Source organism: Haemorhous mexicanus, chromosome 20 (genome assembly GCF_027477595.1).
Source record: "Haemorhous mexicanus isolate bHaeMex1 chromosome 20, bHaeMex1.pri, whole genome shotgun sequence".
Lineage (NCBI taxonomy): Eukaryota > Metazoa > Chordata > Aves > Passeriformes > Fringillidae > Haemorhous > Haemorhous mexicanus.
This window is the reverse complement of record NC_082360.1, coordinates 5,363,732-5,385,544: the sequence shown is the minus strand read 5'-3', so window position 1 is coordinate 5,385,544 and position 21,813 is coordinate 5,363,732. Positions and strand designations below refer to the sequence as shown.

The following is a 21,813-nucleotide window of genomic DNA, read 5'->3' as shown; positions in this document are numbered from 1 at the left end:
CCAACGGCAAGCTGGGATGGACAGAGCAGGGGCACTGCGGGACAGCTCCCGCTCCTCGCAGCCCGGGTGAGCCCTACGCTGGCACCCCACGCTCCGCTCCCCGCAGCTCCGCAGCCGCCCCGCTGTCCGCTGCAGGGCTGGGCGGAGAGGAGGAGGCGGAGAAGAAGGAGGCCGGTCTCGCTTCGCCTCCCCCTTCCCTCTCGCCGGTTTTCTTTGCAGCATTTCCATGCTAGAGGTCCCCACCGAGCTGCGGAGCGAGGATCTGCCTGGCTGCGCCGGGCCCTCTTCCTTCCTTTGTGCATCCCCCAGCCCTGTGCAAGCCGTGCCCCCCCGCCCTGGCCGCCACGTCCCCGCTGCATCCCCTCCTCCGGAGCACCCCCCGGCCTTGGAGGCAGGAGGAAGCTGCCCCCCCGGGCACCCAGAGCCGGGGCAGCGGCCAGGCTCCGGCTGCCACGTCGTGCCACCTCCTCCTTCCCGGCCCGGCCGGGGCACCGAGGCCGCATCCCCGCCCGCATCCCTGCCCGTATCCCCGCATCCCTCCCTCTCCGCGGTCCGGAGGCGCCGGGCCCCCCTTCGGCGGATGCTGCGCGTCTCCCCGGGCCGCTGGTGCTAAATGCTGAGCGCCGACAGGATGGAGGAGTTTCAGAGCGAGGAAGAGGAGCCCTGGTACGACCAGCAGGACCTGGAGCAGGGTAAGGATGGGGGCATGCCGCAAGCTGCCAGGGATGGTGGGCCAGGGGATGTGCGGGCAAGAAAACGGGCAAACCCTGGGGATGAGAGGGTGGGATACCTTCTCTCTAGACTGCTATTTGGTTGGCAAAGCCAGCGCCTCATCCTGCAGCGGCAAATCTCGGCTCCGCTGCTCCAAACCGCTGTCCTGGCCAAGGAAAGTTTAAAGCCGATGGATAGAGACAGGGAGCCCAGAGCTGTCCTAAGCACTAGGGCAGTAAATAATTTGTTGTGTTACATCTTCAAGGTAGCTGGTTCCCCAAAAAACTTGCTGCAGGCAGAATCAAACAGGGGTAGTTATGACACTGCTTTTATTTCAGAGTAGTCCAAGGTAGAGTTATCAGGCACATTAGTTAGAAATTAATATAAAGGAAATAATGTATTGCTAAGGATGCTGAAAGTCTGTCTCAAAAGCTTTGCTGTCCAAGCCCAAATCCAAAGGGATCTTCAGCTTCTTAGTAACCTAATTACTTCTGGAGATTTTTCCAATCAGCCATAATATCAGGAGAAATATGGGAGGAGAAGAGAAAAAATCAAGGCCAAGTTTTGAATAGCAGAAGAAGCCTTGTTAGAAGATAAATGTTCACTTCTGTAGTTTGCTTTGAAGTTGCTGTACCTAATTCAATTGAATGTTTATTCTAAGACTGGACAGTTGGTGCCTGTGAGTATTTGGGGCTTTTTTAAATTTTATTTTTCTTATCTTAATATTTTGAGTCAACATGCAGTAAATAAATAACTGGAAGAAGTCCCATTTCAGGCCAGCGGCCCAGGAATGAACAGGACTGATTTGGCAATGCATAGCAAAAAATCATTCCTACCTGAACACAATTCCCCTCTGGCACATTGTGCTATAGGTACAGTTTTATATTTGCTTTTCCCAGCTGACTGTCAGCAGGGATGTGCAGTCCAGCTGCAGTGCCTCAGCCCACCATCACTCCAGTACATTATGTCATGATTTGAAGTTTATACAACACCAGCTGCAGGACAGGGGCCCAGCAAAGTATGATAACCAGCCCCCCAGGGGTTGTCACAGCTGGGCTTTAACCCAAATTTCTCAGTTAACAGGAAGTAGTGGGATACTGGGCCCTGTTCTTTGAAACACAACAATCCAACAAAGCCATGAGCACAGAGAAGAAGCTATCAGCTGGATAAACAGTGCAGCCTTTGAATGCTCAGAAATTCACATTTCTGGATGACATCTTCCCATGGCTCACAAGGGGCCTGGGCACTAGTCCAGGGGTGGGATGTAGGCTGAGGAACAGCAGAACTAGGGATGAATACAGGGAGTGTTGAACAACGTAGGACCAATTGATTTAGCCTAACATTGTCCCTGGTGTCAGGTTCATGAGTCAGCACTGGCACTGTACAACTGGCTCACAACAATAAGAGCACCTTCCCACTGCAGGCCACGTTCCCAGCTCTGTCCCAGCAGCCTAAAAACAAAATGACTGTCTCCAGATGATGGATTGAGGCTGGGTACAGGCTCCACTTTTGAGCACATACAGAACTGGAGGAAAACACACAACCAAAACAAAGCCCAGCTGTGGGTTTGCAGCCTCCTGTATATAAATAGGGGCTGCACAGGCTTGCACAAACTCAAGGAGAGATGTGGAAAGGCTTTAACTGGAATCAGCCAAATGGAAAGGTCCTACAGGGTAATTACAACCGTAATTAATTTGCACAATGCACAAAGCATCACAGAGGACAGTGCTGGACTTTGTCCACATACGCTCTGCCTTTGCATGACACCCAGAGGTCTTTGGTGGCGGCACAGCCGTGGAGCCGTTGGTTTGGGAATGGGGGTGGATGTGCAGCAGGAGATATCCAGCGTGGCACGATTAGAGGCATTACTAAGAGGATTGGCATGCCAAGAGCCCAGGGTCGCACAGAAACCCACGCCTGGCAGCAGCACCAAGAGGGCAGAGGACAAAAGCAGAGGCTTAAAGACCATTCCTTAGGAGCAAGGGGTGGGAGAAACAAGAAACAGTCCAAGCTAAGAGAGCAGAGAAGGTTCTTCAGTGAACCAGTTGGTTGCTCGGCCTTTATCATCATTTCACAGCATCATCAAATATTTATTACATTTATATCCAAAACTGTTTGCTAAGCAACAGATGGCTTAACTGGGAGCTCTGTAATGATTATGTTAATTAACCATTTTAGCACCAGAGTGGAAATCATGCCTCCAGCTCCACACCAAGCACCTGTTACTTTCTTTGTCATCGTCCATGAGCTTCACCTCGCCAAAGTAACTATTTTTTTTTCAAAATAATAAATCCTAATCACTCTTTCTTTTCCCTGAAGTGTCCACAGCAACAGGGTGCATCTACCACATGCAAGTAAGATCTGGTCCCCAGCCTCAAGGCCCTTCCAGCCTTGTTCAGATTAAGCCAGTGCCTTTCAGATGCCTTTACCTGTTTCCTGCACACTGTAACACTCTGTGGCTCAAGGCATTGTACCAAGATGCCTTAGCACACAGAAGCAGAGACTCAAGTCCCAGCCAGGACCTTCAGCAATGACATGGTAACAGCAGTGGTGTCCTGTGAGGTTTCCTTTGCAATGATGTTCTCTCTGGGAAGGCTTTCTGATTTGAGAAAAGTGGTAAAAATGGAGCTGCAATTGCAATTCCCTCATATCATGACTTAGCCTATTGCTTTGTAAGCTTGAAGGGATATCAGTGCTGCTTTGGTCCAGCCACCTTCCATGGGCTGGTGAGTCTGTGCTTCTAAGTGTTAAAACCAGGATAAAATTCTGGTGAACCTTTTTCCAGCCATTGTAAACTGATGATGTGGCTACAGTTGCATCACATCCTGTGCTCAGGGCCTCCGTGCAGCCAGACCTCAAGAGAATGAATGAGCTAAAATTAGAGAGTCTGAGCTGCAGATAAGTGGGGGCACCTTTCCTGTTCATCAGGAGCATTTGTGTTTGGGAGGGCTGTGTGCCAACTCAATTGCATCTGGATCCAAACAGACCCAGCAGCTCTGCCAGCCACTTCCAGCCTTCATCTCACCGCAGCAATCTCACAAGATAAATCCTCCTTGCAGTCATGCCACTGCATTCCCTGATCTTCCCAGCCTCCCAATCCCCCTGCCAGCAGTCCAGTCTCAGAGCAGAGTGCAACCCAAGAGGAGGCCTCTCAAAGCCACCCTTCTGATTCCTGGACCTAACCATAGCCTAAGGCACATGGGGGTTTCTAAGGTGTCCTGCATGGGTCCAGGAGTTGGACCTGATAATCTTGATGGGTCCCTTCCAATTCAGCATATGCTAGGATTCTGTAAGTGTGGGGTGATTCCTCCCATGTTAATAAACAGCCTCTCACTGCTCTGAGATAGGCAGCAGGACCAGAGGGAGTGCAAGAACCAGCACATCACCTCATTGCCACTGCAAGACCAATTGTCCTCCAGGGCAGCCACAGAAACCTTTGGGCCAAACCATCTGCAATGCAGGCTTAGGACATGACAGCTGTAACCTCTAAAGGTCTCCAGATTTAAGGATCTTTTTAAATTCCTCCTCCTCTTGCCAAGCATCTGATTGATTGAGCACTAAGAAGGAAAATGACACAAGGTGCTGAGCTTGCACCACTCCGAACTCATCTGTGTAAAGATGCAGGGTCACCAGTGCTCCAGTGAACAGATCCTGGCATTGGGGTGAGCCCAGGGAATCCATGCTGGCACCCACTAGCACCCATACCTGCACCACCCAGGTGGTCCAGAGCACTGCAATCCATTATCAGCTTGCCCAAAGCATTCACTGCACAGAGGAACTGGTGAAACTCATATTCTACCCTTCAGGAGGCAGTTATCCCAGCAGTCCAGGAACAAGGCACACACCTTGCCTGTCCTCCAGGAGCACAGCAGTTATCTACTCACCCTCCCTCCCTCCCCAGAGGCAAGCCAGAAGGACAGAGCTTTGCCTGCGGTAGCTGAGCCACTTATTTATTCGGCAGTACAGTACAGCAGGTAGCTTATGGAAGTGGAAAGTTTTCAGTGACTAATTGCTGAGCTGCTTAGGAATGACAAGAGGGACTAGAAAAGTCACAGGAGACAAGGAAATAAGACGACAGATTCGTCTAAAGAAGTGATGAGGGACTCCAAATATGGAGGGGGGGGAAAGAATACATATAGATGTATTTTCCTAGAGTGAAAATTCCCCTGTTACTTGAAGGCAGCAAGAAAAAACGGCACAAGAAAGCCAAAAAGGGGCACAAGAAAGCCCCACATAGCAACTTTCAGTGGGAGACCAGAACCTCCTCTCCGCATCTGCTGAGACCAGGCACATAGTTCCAGCTATGGGAGGGAGCAGAATTAGAGGAACTGCTGGAAAGGGAAAAGGGAAACAAACAAACTGAAAAACCCACAAAAACAAAATAACAACCAAAAAACCCACGAACAAACAAACAAAAAATCAGAGTTTTCCATATATTCCATCCTGAAACAATCAGCTAACAGTGGCAATTCTCCTTGGCAAGGCCATGCACAAAGGATTTATGGTCTGAATCCTGAAGGACATTTTCCCCCAGCGGCTCTGAGCCTGAGGGACTGGGAACCAAGGTACCGGCCATTAACACCCTGCACATGGAGCCTGTCCCCCCACCCCAGCATTTTCCAATCCTCTCTCTTTACTCTGGTACCAGCCAGTGCTGGCTGGTGACAGGGCAGATGCACTGACTCAGTGTGACAGGCAGGAACTACTGAGCGCAGTGACAGCACCAGGGTCGCATCCTGCTTCTGCTAAAAGCAGTGCCAGCACTGAGGATAACACACTGCCTGCTCACTCCCGCACTCACACTCTGTCTCCTCTCCCAAAAGGCTTTCCCAGAGCAGCACAGTGCTAAATTCCTACCTCATCTCGCTCCAACAGATCTGTGTGCTCACATTAAAGACACCTTCAGGGTTTCCAAAGCTTCTACTTAATCTGCCCAAAAACACATGTGATATGTGGGCCAAGAATTTAGGAAAATATCTCCAATAAAAAATAACCCAAAGGAAGGAGACCAGATGTTACAGAACTGCTGCTTTTTGCACAGCTGGGAATTTCAAAGGGATTTTATGTTACAGTTTGTTTTTTGTTTTTTTCCATGTGTATTTAACAGTTATAAACCATCTCTCCAAAAAGTGACAGTTCCAATGGTTAAAACAGACCGTTCCTCTGCAGCTTTCTGGAAAGTCACTGTAGTCTTTGCAGCTGCCCTGGCCCTGCTCAGTTAATCTGCCTCCTCTCTGAAGGATTCAGACCTTCAAGTGTGTAATACCCAGGTCCATGCTTCTTAGCCTCTTCCAAATATGCAGCTGCAGCACCAGCAGTTGGAGCAAGGATGTGATCATGCCATCCTCCAAGTTTTCTTGGTCCACAAGGAAGTGTTGAGTCCTGGGAAGGCACCTGAACTAGGAGGTGCTGGCCAAGCACTGGTGAATGCAGGAGGAGGCAGAGCAAGGAGCAGCACAGCACAACCCACAAGCATCAGTCTTTGAAGCAGAACTGTGGCAGGGACACTGTTTTTGGTGTTGGGCCCCCAAAAGAAGTATTGCTCTGCATCCTGCTCAGGACTAGCAGTGGACATGACATCATTTTGAGAGTACATCAAGTATTTCATCACCCCCTTTCCCTGCAAACTCAGACTAGCAGGTTACAGCCCTGCGCTCTTGCTGTGCAGCTGCACAAACAGCACTGATCACTCATCTGATCAGAGGTCAGGATCTCTTCCCACATGGGCAGCATCTCCAGCCTGTGCCAATAGCCAGGCACAAGACAGCTGGGCTGTGAGCTGAGCACCTGGAGGAACAGGGCTTCCTAAACTCCTCAGCAGCAGATGGGAAGGGAGCAGAAATGGAGCAGCACCCTGCAAGATGATACACTTTTTTTCTAAGTCAAGCAAAAGGGCTGATGGAGAAAAGGTGGGCAGGTTTTTTGCGTTGCTGCAGAGGGTCAGGCTGTTTCTGCATTTAGCTGTAACACATGGAAGAAAGGTCTCTGTACCTATATGCCTCTGGACATAAGAGGTAGCAGACAGAAGTAACCAGCAGTGGCAGTGCTGGCAGGGGTCTTGGGGGCTGCTGCAGCAGCAAAGTGACAGTTGTGCTAGAATGGTTGCTCCCTGAGTGCCCTGAGTGTCCAAATCACTCAGAATCAGTGGTTCCACCTACTTCCCCCTAGCAAGAGGGGAGCAAGGGCATCTGAGTTGGCTGGGAATGGCTCAGAGTAGGGGAATATGTTCAGGAGCAGGGCAGGAGAAGGGCAGGGCAGGAGAAGGGCAGGGCAGGAGAACTGACATGGTTGTGGTAGCCCAGTGCTGTGGGCACCATCCCCTGCCATGTAAGCACAGTGACCTGTCCTTTGCAGGGTGCCTTTGCTCGGGGCTCTGCACATGCACAGCACTGTGCTGAGCACCCTGGTGCTCATCCTCCTTGTCCGTCCTGGGTTACTTACAACCTCCTGCCCCCAAAAAACACAGGGGAGAGGAGTTCTGTCACATGGCAGCCATCCACATGCCTGTGTCTTTAGCTTTAAAAGACAGGAAGCCTTTATTCACGGTTTTCTGAGCCCAACATAATTAATTAGCTGGAGATTTGCTGCCCGGGGGAGGAGCGCACACAGGAAAGCGCTGGCTCCCTTTCTCTCTTCTCTTTCTTCACTCCTCTTCAATAGCCCCACTTGTATATATTTATTTAGGACATTCTGATCCAGGTGCACTATCAGAGCCTCGGAGCCACCAGTCACCAAGCTCTTTCAAGCCATTTTAGCCTATAAGGCAAACACAGGCACTGAGGCTGTTTAGATAAGAGAACAGCAGGAAAAGATGCAAATGGGGCCTCAGCCATGGTCTAATAACATCCTCGGTGTTCTCATGCTCTAACAACTTGGCAAAAGACACAGCAGTTGTTGTGGGCACAGGGATGGGACTGCTCTGTGTGCGTTTGTAGAGACACAGCTCAAGTAGAGGTGACCATATTGGGTCTCAAGTATTAATATACAGGGGAGAATTTGGAGTGCAGGATGATAAGAGGGAAGGAAGAAAGAAAAGGCATAAATTAAATCTAAAAAGTCTGGTGAGCATCTGAGAAGAATAAAGGAGAGCTGATAGAGAAAATATTGAATAGAACTGAAAAATATAGAAGGCAAGGAAAGAAGCAGGGGGGGCTGAGAGAGCTGGAGGACTTCTCTGCAGCACAGCAGAGCACAGTACAGACAGTGTGTACCTGAGCCCCTTGTCAGGGATTTCCACTCCTTGGATGCCACTTTTGCCCAGGGGGGCTCAAGATACCATGGAAAGAGCTACTCTCAGTGCACTGGGCTTGCCTTGACCCCCTGCCAAACACCCCTCTGCCACCACCTGAGCCCACCCCCCAGGGACAGCCAAAGGCAGCACAGGAGCACATAACAGATTACACAAGAGAAAGAAAAAGGAAAAAAACCAAAAGAAGCAGGAAATCCAGCAAATCTCATTAGGGTAACAAAAATGCCCGTGTGATCAACATCAGCTCAGCCCAGCAAGAGGCACAGTTTGAAAGGAGGAGAAGGAAGAGGAAGAGGTGGCTCTGCTGCTAGGGGCTTGGGCAACCTGTTTGCTTTCACCCAGCCCTAACAGAGGCTTTTCCCCATCTGCTTCGTTGGGGCTGTTTTACAAAGCAAGCCCTGCCTTTGTGGAAAACCCCACTGCACCAAAATAGCAGATCCTCCTCAAAAATATACAAAACACCAAGTGAAGAGCTGAACTGAGCAGCAATGTCTGAGGTACACCAGTGTAAAAGCAATGGGGAATCCATGTCTCAGCAGTAACACTGGTGACTCTTTGGAAGCTCTGGCTGGCCTTAGGAAACACTATCTTTGTAGAATGGGCACATTGGAAAGGCTTTTTCGAGTTATGTTTGAGGTGCTGCCAGATGGCATTTTCTTCCCTGCACCCCAGCAAGTTCCATTGCAATGCCTTATACAGACCAAGTACAGAGATTGCTTCCATCACCTGCCATGGAGCAGCAGTAAGTGATATAAAAAGCTGATCTTCATTGCAATATACCCAGACAGCACAATGCCTCACAACTATGAAGGAAAATAAATGAGTAGCAAGTATACCCTATCCCAGGGTAAACCAGCATAGCATCATTCATTTATACTTTGAAAGGAATAATTGCACCCACCCCTGACTTTAAGTACCCATGTGTAATGGAGCAGACAGCAAATGCCGTTAAATTAAACATCAACAGCATTAAACATCAGTTCTTAACTCCCAATGTACCCCATCCATCAACTCACAAGCACCCTGAGCTTCCTCCAGAGACCTCCCCACCCTCCTCCCTGCTTCAGCAGATGCATTCACCACGTGCAGCACAGGACAGGAGCAGCCCTTTCTACAGCCCCACATTTAGGAAGGGGCCACAAGTAATTCCTTTATACATGCTCAGCTGAAAAGGACCTGAAAAATCCATAAACCCTTGCTCATGTGCGCCACACAGCAAAGGACTTCTGTGTCCCCTGCAAGCTGCTGGCTTTGCAGGACAGGGACAGGGCTGGCTTATTAAAGGTGAGGAGCCAAGTGCAGCATTCCCAGTGTGTTCTCTCACAGCCTAAACATGAGAATCCCTCACTGCAAGAGAGATGACAGGGGAAAAGTCCAAAGCAGCTGCACCAGATGGTAGCTTCCTCCAGAAAGCTGCATTTATGAAGAGCATCTGAACAGCTACCAGATCATCATTGAGCCAAGAGCAGCCAAAACCTACCCAGCCTCGGGCTTATACTTTCCCAAAGTCACAACCAGGAGATGCTGGAGGGAAGAAACCCCTCCTGAGGGCTGTGGCAGAGTGCTCTGCTCCAAGAGATGCAGTCCAGCACTGGGAAGGCAGAAACAGCCTTGCTGCAAGGCTGGGGAAGCATCCAGTGCTGCCACAGTCCCATGCAGGGAACATCCACCTGTGCCAGCACTGCCACAGGATGCTGCTACAAGGGAATAGCCTGCGGTTTGTCTCTCAGCCTCCTTCCATCAAAGGTGACTTGCTACAGCTTTTGGATCAGGATAGTTTTTTTCAAGTCTCCTCAGTGGCACAGAGGTAGCAGAGTTATTGCTGGGCTGCTACTGCTGATCTCTGCAGCTCCAGGACGGTGCCTCCTTGATGTTCTGCCCAGCCCTGCTCCTCTGCTTGGATTCAGCTCCTGTTCCCTTCCCACCATATGGTCTCTCTTCCCATCCCCACCCTCCTTGCTCAGAGGCATTTCCCATGGAAGCTTTCAAAGAAATGCAGCCCCCATCCCTCCCTCCCCTGCTCCACAGGCACAGCCCTTTGTTTGGGGACACGGCATGTCTCGTTGGCTGGTGTTAATTAGAAGGGTCACGTCAGTGCTTGCAGTACAGGGAGCCAGAGGGTGCCAGGCTGGTGCTGTCTGGGACAGTTTGCATCCATAGTTCTCTCCTGATAGGATTTGGCAGCATCAGGACCCCATTTTTGAAGTTGAACCATTGGCCATTTCACAGTGGTGCCTTCAGCACAGGCAGGATGTGGAGGGATCAAGCACATCGAGCAGACACACAGCACTTTATTTCTCCTCCTGCATTCAGAGGTGAGGGGGAAGGGAGGCATCAGCATATCTGCTAAATTAGGGCAAGTCCTTCAGCATTGGCTGGCTGATCTGACAGTGGAGAAGCAAAGAAGAATACAAAAAATTGTGGGAAAACCATAGTACTATGTAGAAAGGATTCCTCAAATCCTAAACAGTTCTTTTTCTCCCTCAAACAGCTTGGTGAAATTTCACATTCAGCCTCAGGTTTCCAAGGTCTCTGTGGAGAGGAGCTGTGTGCTCCCTCAGCCCATGCAGAGCCACAATTAGTACAAAGATCAAGAGGGATCTGGTCTAAAGACGACATTAAAGCACTTCCACAGCATTCCCCCCTCCCCTCAGCCCCATAGGCTGGGAGGACCAACAGGTGGGGAAGAGGACTCAGGCACAAGGGGGTGGATGAGACAGGATTACCAAGGATGCTTTGGCTCCCAGGCAGAGAGTGAGGGAGTGTGTGTGACAATGGCTGAGGCAATTAAAAGACACTAAAAGAACCAATTCCCCCATGTCCTTCAAGCCTGGAGTCTCCCAGGCCCTTATGCTCAAAATGGAAATGAAGACTCAATTTCCTCCTCAGAGCCAAGCCCCATTCTTCCTCTTTCCCACTCATCCCCAAATGCTGCCCATTTCCCCCATTAAATTATTGCTGACAGAGCCCTTTAAATTACAATGCAGGATCTTGCACTGCCTAATCCACTTAACTCAATCCCAGCTGATTAAATTGAATGCCATATGGTGGGAGAGCACTGGTATAATCCACAGGGATGGAGACACACTTGACTCATTACCTGGAGCACAGCACGGAGCCCCCTCACTCCACACCTCCACATCGGGGCCTTGCTTGCTGCCAGGGATGTGATTTCCAAGGTGCCACTCTCCAGGAACAACACTGGCTCTGGCAAGGTGGGGCTGACAATAAACACAGCCCCAAGCAGCTTAAAGACACAAATTATCCTTCATCTCTGCTGGCATCTGGCTGTTCCCCCAGCCCCAGCTGGTGTAGCAAACACTCGGGTCTCCCAAGGGCACTTCATAAACTACGGAAATTTGGTGCTTGGAAAAAACCAAATAGGTGGAGGAAGTCTGTCCATGGGGAAACGTGCCAATAACTTGATTGCAGGGAGAGCTGCGACTGCACCCCTCAGACTGGGTCACTGTGCAATGAAGAGGATTATAATTAAAAAGGTCTCAGTCCTTTTAATAATAACACCCTGCAATGCAGGGCACAGCTGGAGAGCCTATTCCCATGGAGAGGGGAGATTCGAGGACATACTGAGCAGCTGCTGGCAGCAGCACATCTGGGGAGCCAGCAGAAAGAAATACAGGCAACACACAAACTGGTAAAGTATCAGCACATCTCACAGCACAGCATCATCCATCAGGAAAGCCCCATCCCAAGCACTGACAGCACTGTAGCTCACCCCCTGGCAAGCACTCATGTCCAAAGTCAGTGTGAGCCTCATTTTGTGATGTATGAGAGGTCAGGGCCTCCTCAGGCTCAGAATACATCCCAGGAGTCCTGGTTCCCCTTCTTCTTATCTTAGTGACCAAACATCCCTCTTTCCCAATCAACTGCATGGCCAAATGAACCACTGAAGAAAATGATAGCTACTCTCAGCCCTGGCAAAGCCTTTTCAGAACACACCATTAAATGCAGACTAGAGGGGAGCATTACAATAGGCTAAGAAAATGCCAGGGCAGGACACCCAAGTCCCCTCACACCCTGCAGGATTTTCACTCCTCAATTACCTACAGCTGCATGATAACCACACCAGAAAAAGAAAGAGCAATAATGCACACCAGGACCTGTTTCTTCACCTTTTGGAAGGATGAAGGTCAGATTTTCACTCTGCCATCCTAAGAGCTGTTATCTCTAGAAGCATGAATAAGAATGAAACCCCCCCTGCTCATAGTCAGGTTTTAAGAAGACAACCAATTCCTGTGAAAGCAAAGGGCTGTTCTCAGAGCCAAGTGTGCTGTCCCAGCCTCACAAACAGCATCACCTGTGTGCTCAAGTTTTGGCCAACACAGGATTCACAGGGCCTGGAGGCTTTTTCTTTTCCCAGCAGCAAAACCAGCATTTTCAATTGACCACACTGTCAACATCTACTTTTCTCTGCATTTCTCCTGAAGTCCAACTGTTTCAGTAGCTTCCTAAGGGCATTTAGAGGTGGCAGAGAGTGAACACAAAGTAGTTTGTCCTTTCCCTGGAGCTGCCCCAAGGAAAGAGCCTTGCGTTCAGCCACTGCAGTACTGCCAGGGCAGCACATCTGGGAGGTGCCTCCAGCCCCCTTGGGCCACGTGGGGTTTTATTACTCCTGTCAGTCTATTAGAGGGTGATGGATGGAGGCTGACAGGGAAGGCAAGGCACTCCCTTCATTAGAGATAATAATGTAATTTATAGAGCATCCCCAAGGCCCTGCAGGGCTTTACCAACCCTTTGCTCCATTCTGACGGGCGCTGAGCCCTTCTTAGCAATAGGGGATGGAGGTGCTGAGCACCTGCCACAGCCCAGATCCTGGGCTGATCCTGGTTACAGTGTGCAGGAGGGTTTTGCAGCCAGCAAAGCACTAAATTGTCATTGCATGGAGGAGCTGCAGAGTTCTGAGCTTGGCCTCCCCTTGCTCCTGCAGCCAAGCAAGACCAGAGGCCAGTTCCTGTATGTTCTGTGACCATATAGCCAGGTCAAAATGTACCAGTAAAACCAATGTCATGAAAAAATGTGCTGTTGTGCTTGGTGTGGGGTCATTTTTTGGGGTGGGGGGAGATCCCACCACACCCAGCCATGGAGCTGTGGGAACTACAGCAGCTTTGTCCCTCTGCTTTTCAGACTTACACTTGGCTGCAGAGCTGGGGAAGACACTGCTGGAGCGAAACAAAGAGCTGGAGGACTCCCTGCAGCAGATGTATGCCACCAACGAGGAGCAAGTGCAGGAGATTGAGGTAGGGACACAGTTGGGACAGGGGTGGGGACAGGAGCTGCTTGGCCACCGCTGTCACCTAAGGGCAAAGTTGGGAAAGGGGCACTTCCACCAGTGCCAGCAGCTCAGATGCCAGCAGAAAGGCAGGGATGTGCTGTGGGGAAGTAGAAATATCTTCTGTAAGTGCCTGAAGCAGGATGGGTTAAAGTCTGTTTGAGTTTTAAAGTTTGTTGATGGATTAAAGCTCATCCCAGCCCTGGAGAGGGTCTTGTTCCCCTATTAACTGGCATTTTTCTTTCTCTCACATCCTCACTCCCTGCCCAGATGTGCACACCAGATTTTGGCACCAGATTTTGGCACCAGGCTGCATCTGGGTCACATTTGGCCTTCCCCTGCATATCCGTCAGCCTTCACAGTCACTTCTCTCTGCTCTGCTGCAGCTTTCCCTTGATCCCAGAGATTCCGAATTGCATTTGTTCCCAGCTGGCCCCTCAGCACCGCCCATAACACAGCCCCCTTTGTTACAGGCATAAAATAGCTCTTTCTCCAAGAGCTGCAGTCTAAACCCCCATTTCAAGCGTCCTGTGGGGTCAGGGCAGTATTTCTAAGAGCTCACAGAACTGATCTTAGAGGCTTAAACCTGCTGTGCCTGGGAGGGCTTTCATCCACTGGAAACCTTCTAGGGATCTGTGAGTTAAAAAAGACTGGACATCCCCTGATTTAAAAGGACAACAGGGCAGAGAAGGTCTGCCAGTTCACAAGAGCAGCACGTGATGCTGCAGGGATCAGACAGCTGATATTTGAGGGAACTATTGGATGGATTTAGTCATTCCCCCTCCAGCAGCCCATCAGAAGCACATCCATCATAGGATCTGGAATCTGGCCCCAGCTGAGAGTGAGCACCTGAGTAGATGCCCCTCTCCTAGTCTTCTGAGGATAAGATTTTGCAATGGCAGACTTACAGAAAAGAGTGTGCAAATCCACAGAAACCACAGGTCTCATATTTCACAGACTCAGAGTTTTAGCCTGAATTTCCAAGGAAACGCAGCTTCTGCAATCGATCTGTCAGATGATCCAGTAACCAACTGGCCAATTTCAGTCAACTTTCAGTCCCAGGGATATCAACTTTCTTTGGCACTGGGAATAAAAAGCAGTTGAATAGAGAGATAGGGGTTAGTGCCCTTCACAGAGGGCAGGGGAAGTTCAATCATATTTTAGACACAAAAATATTTACAGTGGTTGGGGGGATGAATATTTAATCTGTGGAAGAGGCTTCAACCAGGCAGAGCCACAGAACACATTATCAGAGGAAGCAAAAGCTGTAGGAATTTCTGCTTGTGAAAAACCTTGCTTTTTGGATGTGGAGTGCTCATGCTTCACTCTTCCCTGCAGTACCTGACCAAGCAACTGGAGATGCTGCGGCAGATGAATGAACAGCACGCGAAAGTCTACGAGCAGCTGGACCTGACAGCGCGAGACCTGGAGTTGGCAAACCAGAAGCTTGTGCTGGAAAGCAAGACTTCCCAACAGAAGATCCAGTGGTACGGCCTCCCCTGGATCTTCAAGATCCAAGAGCCTTCAGCTCACCTTTCCCCTGCCCCAAAGTGCAGCCTCGCATTGATATCTGAGCCATTCTCTTTTGTATCAGCCCACTTTTGCAGATGTTTAGAACACAAGTGTGTTGCAGGAATGCTGGTTAGCAGGGGTCAGCCACAGCACAGACGTTCCTAGGATGAGGGCTGGATAAAAGAGTGTCTGAAGCTACCTGGAGAGAGGCACAGCAGCCTCTCCTCAGATGCTTTCCCTTGGAGAAAAGGCACATAATCCTGTCAGGGAGATCCCCAGCACACAGCCCCGAAGAAACACCAGGCACAGATCCAGCAACACATGAAACACAGGCTAGTCCATGCTGAAACACCAGTTTATCAGTAATATTTCTTTCTTAAAACAAGCCCATGATCAAGGTCATCCCTAGAAACAGCAGCCTAAGCCATGTCCTTGTAATGCAGCATCATTTGCAAACAACTGTGTGGAGAAGGATTTTCTGAGCAGAGTGTTTTACAAACTATCTGCAGACAGAACAAAACAAAATCTCTGCCCAGTCTCTGTGTTTCTCTACAAGATAAACAAAAGGAATAGATGCTTGTTTTAAGTGTAGAGATGTTTCAGGAGAGTGCTTATGTCCCAGAGATGACTCTTTCAGCTGACTGATTTGAGGACAGAAGGACTCCATTCAATCTCCCTATCCCATTTTATAACTAAAATCCATTCAAGAGTGACCACACAGAGAAAGACCAACAAAAAATAAGTGCTGTCATGATCCCAAGGCACACACTAGAAACTGGAAGCACCTTCCCTAGACTGGATTTCTCTATAGGAAAAAAACACCTTTTAGGAACCTGTAGCATCTGATTTTTCACCTGCGCTCCCTCCTCTCTCTGCAGCTTAACAGAAACAATTGAGGGGCTGCAGAACCAGGTGGAGGAGCTGCAGAAGCAGGTGGAGGAAATGCGGAGCTTGGAGCAGCTCCGCATCCGGAGGGAGAAGAGGGAGCGGCGCCGAACCATCCACACTTTCCCCTGCCTTAAGGAGCTCTGCTCCAGCCCCAGGTATGGAGCCTCAGCTGTGGCAACCCCTCCAAACTGCTCCCCATAAACAGGGGAGGTGGTGGGTGAGCAGAAGCCCCTCAGACAGAGAGGTTGTGCATCAGAGCCTGAAAGCCACGGCTGGAGCTGAAGGGGGGATGTTCCTCTCACCAAGCCACCTGCCTAAGGTGGTGCTGGCAAGGCAGAGCCTTCATGATCTCAGCATTGTGATACTTCCCTTTCCAAACCAGCACAGCCCATTTTCCCTTTCCAGCTGCCTTCCAGCACAACACCAGCACCTCTGACTCACTCAAACCAGTTGAGATGGTGCATTTTGTGCTGCATGACTCCAGCACTCCCTAGGAGCACCAGTCACACATGCAGATATACCATGTGCTGCCAAGTGCTGTACAAATACCTTCAGCACTACTGCAGCCTTAATCCTCCTCAAAACCTGAGACTGTGTTAATTCACTGACCTCACAAGGACATTTCTACCTCAGCTTTGTCCACAAAAGAGTGTTCTTTAAATAGATAAGCAATCAATAAACTTTGTTACTGAAAGCATCCTCTGCCAGAGGATATGAACCAAAGACATTTTCACAGCAGCAGCAATGGGGATGTTAATCAGGCCATAACGGGACCCCCAGCAAAATCCACTTAATGTCTCTGTGGTTCTTTTCCCCCCAGTCCCCCAATCCCACTCTCCCTGCTACCACAGGACCTTGGGCCCCTTGCAGCTCCACAGTTCTCTCTGAAGGTCAGGCTGCCTTTCAGTGCCTTGAAACCTGTTCAATACCCCCCACCACAGCCATACCTCCCAGGCAAATCCATGGAGCTTGCACTTTTCCAATCTGTTCTAAACAAACAGGATGCCATAGGCGCTTCACTGAGGAGGAAAACCCAAATTCCTGAAGGGAAGGGGGAAGTGCTTGTTATCACTTCCCAGGCAATGAAGAAGGGGCACCTCTATCAAAAATCTCTGTTTGCCTTGCCATGTAAATCTTCCCTCACTCCCTCCAGAGCACCTCCCAGACACTGCAGCACATGTGCTTCAGAGTTTTGGCTGGGTGGGTCTGGGGTTGTTGCCATATGCAGTGGGTAGTTGGTGAACTCAATGGTGCAGAGAGCAGCTGATCGACTCTAGCAGGAAAAACTCAAAGCCACCTACTTTCAGCTCAGACTGGTAGCACTTGAACATTCATTCTTGCTTCACTGCAATGCTGGTGGCTTGTCTGTTAAGCAGATGTGTCTTTTACCTTTTAGGATCTCATTTCCCTCCTGTCTTTTATTGCCGCTGTCCAATGAAACTGCAAGTTCTGTGGGACAGAGATTTGTCTCTGTGTCCACACCTTGTGGTCTCCTGGCACATGGAGAAGGCACATCTCACTCCATGAGCTCATATCCTTTTTGGACATCAGAGGAATTACTTACATAATAAGACACAAACCCCTCATGGGTCAGACTGCTTGGTCAGACTCTCTCAAGCATCTTTCTCCTCTTTCAGGTATGAGGATGCGTTCCAGGTCCACAGCTCTTCCACAGAATTCAACCAGAAGCCGCTGGAGAGGGAGAACGAGCGTCTCCAAGCCATGGTGAACTCGCTGAGATCCCAGGTGAACCAGGAGAAGCAGCGGAAGGAGAGAGTGGAGCGTGAGTACACCTCGGTTATCCAGGAGTACTCGGACCTGGAGCAGCGGGTGTGCGAGATGGAGAACTGCAAACTGCGCATCAAGGAGCTGGAGGCAGAGCTCCTGGAGCTGCAACAGATGAAACAAGTCAAGAAGTACCTGCTCAGCAGAGAGGACAACCTGTCCGAAGCCCTCCTTGAGCCGCTGAACAACGCCCCAGAAGCAGATTACATCGACCTGTCCGAGGAGGAGGGAGGGAAAAGCCACGGGACATCCATGACCCCTTCCCCAAACCACCCGGTGAGGAAAAGCTGCAGCGACACGGCCCTGAATGCCATCGTGACCAAGGACGCTGTGAGCCGGCATGAGGGCAATTACACCCTGCACGCCAACAACGTGCGCAAGCGGGGCATGTCCATCCTGCGCGAGGTGGACGAGCAGTACCACGCCCTGCTGGAGAAGTACGAGGAGCTCCTCAGCAAGTGCCGGCAGCACAAGGACAGCGTGCGCCACACGGGGGTCCAGACCTCCCGGCCCATCTCCCGTGACAGCTCCTTCAGGGACTTCCGAGGAGAGGGGCATGAGCTGGAAGAGCGGAAAACCATGGAAAAGACCATCAGCAAACACGTGGAGGCCGTGGACAAGCGGCTGGAGCAGAGCCAGCCTGAGTACAAGGCTCTTTTTAAGGAGATCTTCTCCCGCATCCAGAAAACAAAAGCAGACATCAACGCCACAAAGGTGAAAAACAAGAGCAGCAAATGAGTCCTAGCTCTCCGCAGCTCCCACGAGCAATTGCAACGGCCACGTCTCCTCTTGAGCCCCAGGAAGTGCCACGTGGCCCCTCTGCTTTGAAGGTTTGAGAGGTCTGCAAGCGAGAGGATGTCACAGGGACTCAACTCACTTTTTTAAGCTTAGGCTCTGGACAACCCATTGGGACAACTGTACATTGTAGTTAGAGGATTCCCAAAACCACATGACGGATCTCTGCATGAGTTACTGCCGCTGCCAGACATCACAACAGCAATGTAAACCCCACCATGAAAGAAACCAGTCTCCCCCTCCACCCTTTTTCAGCTTGTCCTACAGCCCAATTATCTGCAAGCAAAAGCCTGGATGTCCTCCAGCATCCTGCCACAGCTGGAGTACAGCGCCTCAAAGTAAAACAAAAAGCCATCAGAACTTTAGGGGCTGCACTAGCACAGCAGCCCAATCCTCCAGTTAGGTTTTATGGCTGAGAACCTATGCTTGAACCCAAGAGACTTCTATCTCTGCCTTCCCCAAAGGGCAGCATGGTCTTGCTATTTAAGCCATTCTCTAATCAGTCAGGTTTTTCAGCTCTTTACAATGCAAGCTCATTGCAACTGGAAAAACTTGAAGAGAAACATAAGACTGATCGTTCCATCTCCATCAGTGTTGCTCAGTGTTTTAGTCCACAATCTTCAGACCTTGCAGGCACATGGGATTTACTCACTCTAAGTCTGCCCTGGTATTTCAACCCAGGTGAAGCACCATGCCTGGTAGGAACTCAGTGCCCAGGGCTTTCCCACAGTGAGACAAGAAGTGCTATTACAATCTCAGAAACACACTTTCATCTCATGGTCTGGGTACCAGTTCTCTGTGTGGTGCTCTTCAAGAAGTCATTGTCCCATCGTAGTAAATTCCTTAAAAACAGCTTGCATGGGCTCAAAACTGACTCCCAGAGTCTCACAGACAAGCCAGGGGATGCAGCATCTCCCAGGTCAGGAGTCTGGCCCTGGCAGTAGCACAGATCACACATCACCCCTCACTCCTGCTCCAAACATCTCCCCAGCCACAAGGACAGATTTCAGCTTCCTGCTGAAAATAATCTTTCTTGGCTGAGACACGGTCACCTCTCATGTTCCAGTTCCCTTTCCAGCACTGAAATCTCCTCACTTTGGCTTCCACAGACATGCAAACATGCAGCCAAAAGGCCACTGCAGTCTCAGGAATCACCAATTTCCAGCTTCCATGAACTAGATGATGACCTTGTACAGTTAGACACATTTTAGGCAGAGAAGCAGCATCTCATTACAGCTTAGCCAACACCCTGAGCATTGAGCCACAAAACCCAGCAGTTCAGTGTAAGCAACCTACTCTGCACCCCCCTGGAGCAACCATCAGCTATATCTGGATTCTCTTTTCACCAGCTTACATCCCAAAATCTTTGGTCAACAGCTGGAATCTTTGCAACATTGAAAGAAAGAAATGCGAATGTGGCTTTAGAAGGGGTAGACTGTTCAAATGAAATAATCCCCTACATCCAGGGCTTTGATGCTACAAGGAGCAACCTTTCTTTCATTCCCCATGGAATTAATACAGAAACCCCCCCCAAAACCACCCTGTTTTGTTAAGCTGAGTACCACAGAGGTAAGCTGGCAGGAGTGTGATGAGCAAACCACCCCTGCTCCAGAGGTCTCCTCCTCTAAACCACCAACTGCTCTTCTCTTCCACACTCTGCATTTCCAGGTGCCCCACAGCCCCAGATGCATCAGGAGCTGCACGCACAGCTGTGGCTACCAGCTCTGTAACAGTATGGAGAACCTTCATGCCTTATTTATTTATAATGGAAAGCAGTTGTCTAATAAAATAAAATAAATAAAAATGAACAACAACAGCAAGAGAAGCGGTGTTGATTTCCTGGGAGCGCTCTCCGCCCGTTGACTCGGCACTTGTAGCAGTGTTGGTTTAAGCCAGACAGTGTTTGCCCTGTAGTCAGTTGATGCTGCAAAGGTGTGGGAAGGGAATCACCCTCACCTTCTGTTTTAAACAATCCCATGGGGATCAGCATCACAGTTAAGTGTGCAACACATTAAATATATTTTTTAATGGTCTATTCTCCTCTCAAATACAGAGAAACACTGATTTTATTACAGCTCTTACAGTTCTTTTTACTTTTAAAAACAGCACAAGAGTTAATTCTTTGATTTTCAAGTACAATTTGGGTCGAGAAAGTGCTTCAGGCACCCTTGCAGAAAGAGAATATGCTGAACTATTCTGCTGCATTATTTATGTAACACACATTTTTGTGCATTTGGACTGCCAACACTGCCATGCAATCAAACCTCTCTTTTGTCAGCTCGGAAGTCTCTGTAAAACCACACAATTTCTAAGCTCCCAATTCAAATCCTGTTTTTCTTTTGACCTTTTTTGCAAACCACAAATCCAAAACTGACTGATGTAAGTAACATGATATTAGTACTTGGCTTGACAAAGGCACAGCTGCCATGTATCAGCAGCATGTTCAGCAAAGTGCTGAGGGCAATTTTCTTCTGCCTCCAAAAATATTAGTAGCCATATATACATGTCCTGATTGAGTGTGTGAGTCAGAATCACTTGATTCCTGCCTCAAGTGAGGCTTTCTGTGATCAGAGGAGGCGAAAATAAGCATCTTCTGGCCTTTTGTGCCAACTTTGATCTAAACTTTTCCAATTGCTTTGGAACACCAAGGAAAGCTACACAACTCCACTAAGAGGAAACAAGAGAGTGCTGAGCAACCACTCTGCCAGAGAAGTGGTGTAACAGAGAGCAGCAGCTGCTTAACAGCACACCCCCATGGTTCATGACAGAAAGGAAAATTGCTGCATGCAATTAAAATGGATGAGGAAAAGTATGATGTCACAGGAAATGATTCTTAATTTCAGAATTTGGCAAAATCAGTGACATTATTCAGCTCACAGCATTAAGATCAATAAGGGCACAGCTTGTCAACTGCCTGGTTCCATGCTGAATTTGAAAGCTGGCATTTACACACATGCAGTTCCATCAGATCTGGCCTGGCTTCTCACTGGAATAATGCTTCAGAAGGGCACCTGTTGTTATAAACAGGGAGGGGCCACTTGAAGCACAAATTCAAGGGATTTACAGAGCTCGAGCTCCCTAAAGGAAGGATTCAGCATTTCTTACAGCAACTGAGACTTTCTGGAAAGACCCTCAAAGCCCTGAGGGACTTTGCTCATAGATTAACAGCCTGTACCCTCACTCACCCAAGGAGTGACTGCATCCTTGGACTCCTCAGCCTTTCCCTCAATGTGTCTGGGATGGCTCTTGTCAGCTTTTGCTCACCACTGACCACCAAGGTGCTGAGGTGGCTTTCTCAGCCAGGACAAGTGACAAGGCAGTTCATTTCTCCAGCAGGAATGCCAAAGGTTTGGCTCTCTTGGCTCACACCAAAGTCGGACATTGCCATCCCAAGCCCTGCCTGACAGGGAGAGCAGTTTCCAACCATCCAAGCAGAGATCACCCAGCTTTTTACCAAGGCTCTCTGGACCAACACAGTGTGGGAATGAAGCAAAAGCAATGAAGCAAAACCAGACAAATGTCCTTTTAGATTGGTCTGGCTTCACCTGTGTGACCTTCCAGCTCCTCTCCCACTCCCTCAGAGGCA

The 21,813-nt window shown here is 49.5% G+C and overlaps 1 protein-coding gene across 1 annotated transcript; it reads left to right on the top strand.

Moving 5' to 3' along the window:
- The first annotated feature begins 215 nt into the window (after positions 1 to 215).
- CDR2L (cerebellar degeneration related protein 2 like) lies at positions 216 to 20,043 on the top strand. Its single transcript, XM_059864368.1, has 5 exons — positions 216 to 692; positions 13,103 to 13,215; positions 14,586 to 14,734; positions 15,638 to 15,802; positions 17,285 to 20,043. Exons 1-5 carry the CDS (start codon positions 614 to 616, stop codon positions 18,168 to 18,170), a joined length of 1,392 nt encoding a protein of 463 aa, XP_059720351.1. The 5' UTR covers positions 216 to 613; the 3' UTR covers positions 18,171 to 20,043.
- The last annotated feature ends 1,770 nt before the right edge of the window (positions 20,044 to 21,813 follow it).

What these genes read in the sequence shown, in the direction of transcription:
- CDR2L (XM_059864368.1), top strand. Translation starts at nt 614, where the DNA reads ATGCTGAGCGCCGACAGGATGGAGGAGTTTCAGAGCGAGGAAGAGGAG. An exon ending in CCAGCAGGACCTGGAGCAGG is followed by an intron (nt 693 to 13,102) that starts GTAAGGATGGGG and finishes TCTGCTTTTCAG; the next exon opens with ACTTACACTTGGCTGCAGAG. An exon ending in TCCCAACAGAAGATCCAGTG is followed by an intron (nt 14,735 to 15,637) that starts GTACGGCCTCCC and finishes CTCTCTCTGCAG; the next exon opens with CTTAACAGAAACAATTGAGG.